General features: G+C 30.4%; 3 protein-coding genes across 4 annotated transcripts in view; 2 read left to right on the forward strand and 1 right to left on the reverse strand.

Moving 5' to 3' along the window:
• Positions 1-762: 762 nt before the first annotated feature.
• Positions 763-2,865, forward strand: LOC108767952 (alpha-2-macroglobulin receptor-associated protein). Its single transcript, XM_018518100.1, has 7 exons — positions 763-1,066; positions 1,302-1,443; positions 1,519-1,689; positions 1,779-1,886; positions 1,977-2,088; positions 2,289-2,445; positions 2,630-2,865. Exons 1-7 carry the CDS (start codon positions 857-859, stop codon positions 2,831-2,833), a joined length of 1,104 nt encoding a protein of 367 aa, XP_018373602.1. The 5' UTR covers positions 763-856; the 3' UTR covers positions 2,834-2,865.
• Positions 2,866-3,217: 352 nt separating this feature from the next.
• beta4GalT7 (beta-1,4-galactosyltransferase 7) lies at positions 3,218-5,471 on the reverse strand. The gene is made up of 5 exons (XM_018518108.1): positions 4,590-5,471; positions 4,299-4,510; positions 3,996-4,219; positions 3,660-3,806; positions 3,218-3,524 (listed from the first exon to the last, which is right to left on the reverse strand). The coding sequence occupies exons 1-5, from the start codon at positions 4,690-4,692 to the stop codon at positions 3,230-3,232; spliced, it is 981 nt and encodes a 326-aa protein (XP_018373610.1). The 5' UTR covers positions 4,693-5,471; the 3' UTR covers positions 3,218-3,229.
• Positions 5,472-6,394: 923 nt separating this feature from the next.
• Tsf2 (transferrin 2) overlaps positions 6,395-6,703 on the forward strand; it is a 6,355-nt gene continuing 6,046 nt past the window's right edge. For both annotated transcript variants that reach the window (XM_018518106.1, XM_018518107.1), the window contains exon 1: positions 6,395-6,543. In XM_018518106.1, the coding sequence (XP_018373608.1) occupies positions 6,480-6,543 (64 nt within the window). In that variant the 5' untranslated portion in view covers positions 6,395-6,479. The remainder of the gene's footprint in view (positions 6,544-6,703) is intronic.

Raw genomic sequence — 6,703 nt, forward strand, 5'->3', positions numbered from 1 at the left:
CGCATGATGCATCCATTGTCCTTGTTTAACGTTTGGTGAGCAACAAGGATAAACGATGCATTATGCGCATCATGCGAGAAACGGAACGCACCCTAGATGTCGATGGGGCCGAGCCGTTGATCGCTCACGTGACGCGTGCCCCAAGAGCATCGTGATACGAAAAGTATGCTGGGAGCATATCTTTCCGGCAAATATCATTAAAATATTTTCTTTCCTACGTGATTTTTATTTTAACAAATAATTAAAATAAATCTTTTATTATTAACATATATTCTGCAATAATATATAATTAAAAATTACAATATGATAATTATAATATGGACAATGGCTTTCCATGTTATCTTGAAAGTACTATTATTAATGCTTTTTTCAAATAGTTTCTTCAGTAGGTTTATTTAATTAAGAAATAAAAAAGTATGATTAAATATATGTAACTCGGTAAAGTAAAATTTTACATCATAAATATTTTGTCATAAAATATTTTACTTCATAAAATTTGACTTTATTGAGTCATGTATTTGATCATTTTTTTGTTATTTTTTAGCCGTTAAAAAATAACAAAAAAATGGTCGATAAGGATGAGAGAGAGGGACCGTGGCAGACGGCCATTTCTATCTCTTTCCATTCAATGGTGTAATGGGAGAGAGAATGAGAGGGAGATTGGCCGTCTCCCACGGACCTCTCTCTCATTATTGTCGACCACAATTGATACATTACTTAGATACAGATCGCGCAGTCCATTCTCTATAGTGTTTGGTCAGTGTCAATTTCGTTTGACACGTTTGCATCGTTGCACTTGTTTGTATCATTGTGAATCGTGTATCACGTGACAATCGTTTATGAATAAAACACAAAAATGGTCTTTCTGAACGCAAAATTCATTCTTTTAATAAATTTGGGTCTGTCGGTTCATACCAGTGTAGGAGACAACAAATACCACAAATACTCCGCTGAGGCAAATAAGGATAAATATGTAGTTTCCTCGCAGATCCCAACATCTCTCAGAGACTTGGATTTGCCATTCAGGATGGCAAAATTGAATGTGCTTTGGGTTAAGGCAAAAAATGTAAATAACAGATTGCACATAGAATACAATTAAAAATATAATAAATAAATAAATGTACTTTCTAAAATTTAAAGTGAATCTGATGATTCTTAAAAATTGAAAATTAAGCCTTTTTTTTCAAGACTGGCTCAATTTTCACACTTTAGAGTGAAATTCTACTCCAAAGAATTTATAATATAGATATTTTTTACATTTGTACTCTATTTCTAATTTTATATGTGAATATTTATTTCAGCGTCTAACTGATAGCAAGCTGCAATCGATCTTCAGCGATCTAAAGATTCATGACAAAGAAGAAATTGCGTACAAGCATTTCAGATTTGCAGGAAAGGATTCTGATGGCTTGGAAGAGGCACGTCTGAGACAAAAGCTCATCGGTAACTTTTGTTATCCATTTACTTTTATCTCTATTGTTTTACTAAATCCTAATCTTCTGTTACTTTTTGTCAAAGGAATAATGAGCACATATGATCTATTAGAACATTTTGCTGATACTGAAGATCCAAAGTTACTTAAAACGCATAAAGCACTAAATGATGGTAGCAATTATGTTGCAAAGGATGTATTTAATGATATAAGACTGAACAAATTATGGGCTAAAGCTGAAATGGCTGGTTTTACCAGTATGTTTTTTTAAATTATTGATATTACATCAATAGAAGTATCTTATAAGAAAATTTAATTTAAAATTATAATTCTATTTTTATTTTAGATGAGGAACTTGAAACTTTAAAACAAGAGTTTCAACATCATCAAGACAAAGTGGACGAATATATAAGTTTATTGAAAGAAGAGTTTAAAGATTCAAAGAAATCTGAAAGTTAGTCTTACGTTCACATATAGTATATATGGTTAAATTAAAATGTTATTTTTATATTTTATATTTATATATATTGTCTAATATTTTTAGATATGTTACATTTTAAATCAGAAAGCTGGAACGAGTTGGAAGAACAGGAAGAATTATTAAACAATGTACCAGATCAGAAAATAAGTCAAATAGAGAAGGCAGATTTACTTCGGTACTATCATATGTTATAAAAGCTATACGTATGTGTATATGTGTGTATGAATTAGTTTTTACGATTGATTCTATTTTTAAAAATAAAAGTCAATATATTTAGATTCACGATTTTAAAACAAATTAAATGACAAAAGCTATGAGTCAAAGCAGGATGTTAAATGAACTTTAATATTAAAATAATTTCTATTTTTTACTTAGAGAAAAACATTTGGAGCTGAGAAACGGAATTGATCGTTTAGACAGACTCACTGCAAAAGGACCAAATTATAAAGAATTTATAGAACCTAAAGTACAAGGATTATGGAAGACTGCACTGGAAGCAAAATTCTCTCCTGAAGAATTAGCGTCTTTAAAGGTATAATAATAACTATAATTTTATTTTATTTTTTCATACATATCTGTAAGAATAATTATAAGCTATAATTATAGATGTTAAATCATAAATGTTAAGAAAGCCATTATCAAAATTTTCATAATTTAGATTGTTAATCGAATGTATTTCAATTATATTTACATCAAAATGAATATATATTGCATAGGAGGAACTTTTACACTATGAATCAAGGTTACTTAAGCTGCGACATTTACATGCAGAGGAAGCTTTGGAAGCAGCACAGAAAAAACAACTTCATGATTCAGAAAATTCAACTGCAGAACAACATATAAAGAAACATATTAGAACTGTACAAAAACTTCATATGGATCTAGAAACTAAAATCATGCAGAAGCATACGGAATTATAAAGAAATTATATAAGAAGTTATAAATCATTATTTTAAAAAATGCCAAAATACGTGCAATCTAATTACTATATATAAAGCAGAAATAGATAATCATTTATCATGAAATAAATAGTGAAATAATCATCTATGGAAATGTTTATATTCAAATAATTTGTCAATTTACATTCTTAATAACAATGTTCACTAAATAATTTTTATGATTTTCTAATGAAACTAATAGATTTATATAAAGCATTTAAAATAATTTCTATATAAACAATATATGAGTACGAATTGTAGGGAACTATTTTATTTTTATCTAAGTCAAGTACATAAAAAAATGGAATAATGTGAAGATTGTTTTTGAGTATATTTATAACATCTTCAACAATTAAATTACTAATTGTAAGATTATAATTACAATCCAGTTGCGAGTTTATTATTATTAGTCTTCTTTTTCTCTTTCGATTTCCCTTGATCCTTCGATCCGACTAGTTTCTCACATTCACACCAAGGTGTGCTTGATTTGTCACACAGCAAAGAGATATTAATAACTGTTAGGGAAGTATCTGATATAGTCATCTTGATTGTATCCAATATTTTATATGAGACATTATTCAAGCCAGTTTGTCGATCTCTTTTCCTAGTAATCTCTCGCTGATTATAACACTTTGTCATATCTCTCTTTCTATGATTTCTATCGTGTATATGTCTGTAATACATATTTCACATTAACACTTGATAAAGCAGTGTTGCATGCAATAATAAGTGTTAACTTATATCTAGTTTTATGTAATATCTTACGATGAATACAGAAATTAACAAAGTCTCATAAAATGAATCTCACCTAAATGTATTATGCGTTCCTGTTGATATATTCTGTGGACGACTGACGCTCAAGCCAGCCTCTTTCAATCTAACATAAAACTCGTCGTCTTCGAGACCCCATCCCCAATATTTGTTGGACATCCCGTTTACTTGTATGAAATGTTCCCTGCAAAAATGTATATTCGACAATAATAAACAATGTATTATCTCTTTGTGGTTTAATTTCACATTTATTATTATTATTACTAAGATCCAACTTCAACTGTATTTGGCGCTTCTTTACTTATCTTATTTATTCATCTAGCGATCTAAATGTAACTTATATCATTGTTTATTATTACAATTTTAAACATACCTTTTAATAAGTAATATACCACCAATAAAGGTAAAATAATGATATCGGGGATGTAAGTTTGGTGACGATATATGATGAGGTCCTGCACTTGGATATGCGTACGATAACTGATCGTTCATAGGCAATAAATCTACATCGTGCATTGCAATATAATCAAACGCTTTCTCTGTTTCGAGAAAGCCTATGTTTATAAGGGACGCTCGATTGAATCTATATCTGTCCACCTAGGAAAAAAAATTAAATATGAGACACATATTCAAGTAGTATTCTAATTGTTTACAAGGCTTTCTAGAACTACAATACCTGATTTAATATAAATATATGATAATCTATATTTTGTTTGTCTAGGAATTTCTGCATATGTGGTACAAATATTAGTAATTCTTCAAAGCGATCCCTAAATGGCACTAGTATGGCCAATTGATGTTCGGCTTTCTTTTTATGTCCATTTATCTCATCAGTTATTTGCTTAAGATGTTGACTTGGTTGAGCATTTGCTTCACACTTGCACTCATCTAAAATAAATCATATTTTAAAAAACCATTTTATCACAATATATTGTGATATATTTTTCAATATGTCAATATAACTAACCGATACTGATAGGAGATATGCTAATTATACATGATGTGACAAAGGTGATCAAGATGCAAGCAAAGATATATTTAAACCTTGTGCTTTTCCAAATATTATCCATGCTAAATAATGTTTGCAGAAATTATCTCATAAGATATAGATTGCAGATATTAATAATTAATTGACAAAAAAATACTGCTTTAATGTTCCACTGATATCTGTTAGTGACATATCTTCTGTCTTGAAAAAGAGAAGTTTTCTCCAGAAAGGAGAATTATTATTAGAGAATTTTAAGTACTCAATCGTAGTGGAAAAAGGCGAGCCCAAAAACAATATAATTCACACTGTTATTCTTAAAATTACTTTTACAGTGGTGATTAATAATGCAATTGATAATCAAATGAATATTCTGATATAGAATTGTTGTGAAGTACTTCATGAGAAGCACATCTTTTTAAAAAGCCATTGACATCGCAAATCTCTCTCTTTTGACCAAGTTTGTGCACGACGAGCTGTCTGCTCAGTGCTTCTTCATCGGAGTACGAAGTGTCTTTCGTCGCACTATAGCTCGTACGACAAAATTGTTCTGCGAACGTCGTGTTCGTGCAAAGTGCACACGTCTCTCGCGAACTTGTGAGCATCACGTAATGATCCGACTCGCGTATGCGACTCGTGCATCGTCGACTTCTCTAGTCGTACTCTAGTGCTGCTCGCAGTAGTCACAGCTCGAATCCACGTCGTTCTCAATCGTTCTGGTCGTTCATGTTATTTCGTAGCAGAAACTCACCGCCGCAACTTGACAACCTCGACAATCTTGACAGATCACAATGCTCACTATCACTTTGCGCCGACTCGCATGCTTCAACATGCTCGTGCATGTTCCGCAATTTTCCGGAATTCCGGATTTTCTGAAATTCTCCATTGAGAGAGGGTCTGTTCGTTATGCCATATCGTATTTCCTGCACTTAAAATGAGATAGATATACATATAAAATTGGAAAAGAAAAAACGGAAATCCTAAGATTGTTCTTTATAGAAGCTGAAGTTTTTGTACTTTATAGCTTTCCTATTCTTCTCTCTCATTTAGATAATTATTTATTTCATTTTAAATGCAAAAATTTTAAGCACGGAAGTAACGAAAGTAGATACAAAAAGATACGAAAGTATATAAAAAAGGATAAAAATATAAAAAGTAGAATAATACAATAAAGAATTTTGCAAATAATAAATATTAGATTCTCTCTCTCTCTCTCTCTTTCTCTCTCTCTCGTTCTTATAATTGAATCTTTTATGATATTTATATTTCTTCTTTACTATTTCTCTTAAAAAAATTAGACAAAAAGAAAAATCCAAGATTTGTTCTTTTGTTGAATTTTTTATTTATACATTTACTTTTTTCTTTTTTTTTTCACTGTAATTATACTTTTCAAAACTCTAATTTTATTATTTTAAGTACGAAAATAAAGTTCAACCGTAAAAGAATAAATCTCTCTCTCTCTCTCTCTCTCTCTCTCTATTAGATTTGTTTTTTATTTGTCCTTTTTTTCCTTTCTCTCGTATATTCCACTTTAAGTGCAGAAAGTGTAACATGATAAATCTGCAAGAAACAAATTTATTTTTTAAGCTGTTCCTTTCATTGTTTTTTTACAATATGTTTCTTCTTCCTTTATCTTCTTTACATTTTAAATATATACTAGAGAAAGATACGCTCTATCTACAAATGCAAAGCGAGCGCAGTTAAAACGAACAAACCCATAGCGTTAAATTGTTCATTCTATCCTCCTTCAATGAATGGATTACGTCAACCGCGTTGTTAGCCGTTGTATGGTTGGGTGTAGTTCGTTACGATTCGGTGGAGTAGTCATGTCAAGGGTGTTGTCTGTGTGTGATTGATTCGCTTAAGCAAAAAATGTGGCTCCAATATTACACGTTATTACTGTCCCTGTGTTGTTTAGAGTTACATCAAATTTACGGTAATGCATTTTTTTTAGATGAACGTTGCAGAAACTAAATTAATCGATCACATCGTGGAATACAGTCATACACTTTGCAATGCGCATCAAATTACGGATATTTATCTCTAAAGTAATCATGCTTATATATAGAAATTATAGATATATATATATATATATA

The sequence above is a fragment of the Trachymyrmex cornetzi genome, unplaced genomic scaffold (assembly GCF_001594075.2).
Source record: "Trachymyrmex cornetzi isolate Tcor2-1 unplaced genomic scaffold, Tcor1.1 scaffold74, whole genome shotgun sequence".
Lineage (NCBI taxonomy): Eukaryota > Metazoa > Arthropoda > Insecta > Hymenoptera > Formicidae > Trachymyrmex > Trachymyrmex cornetzi.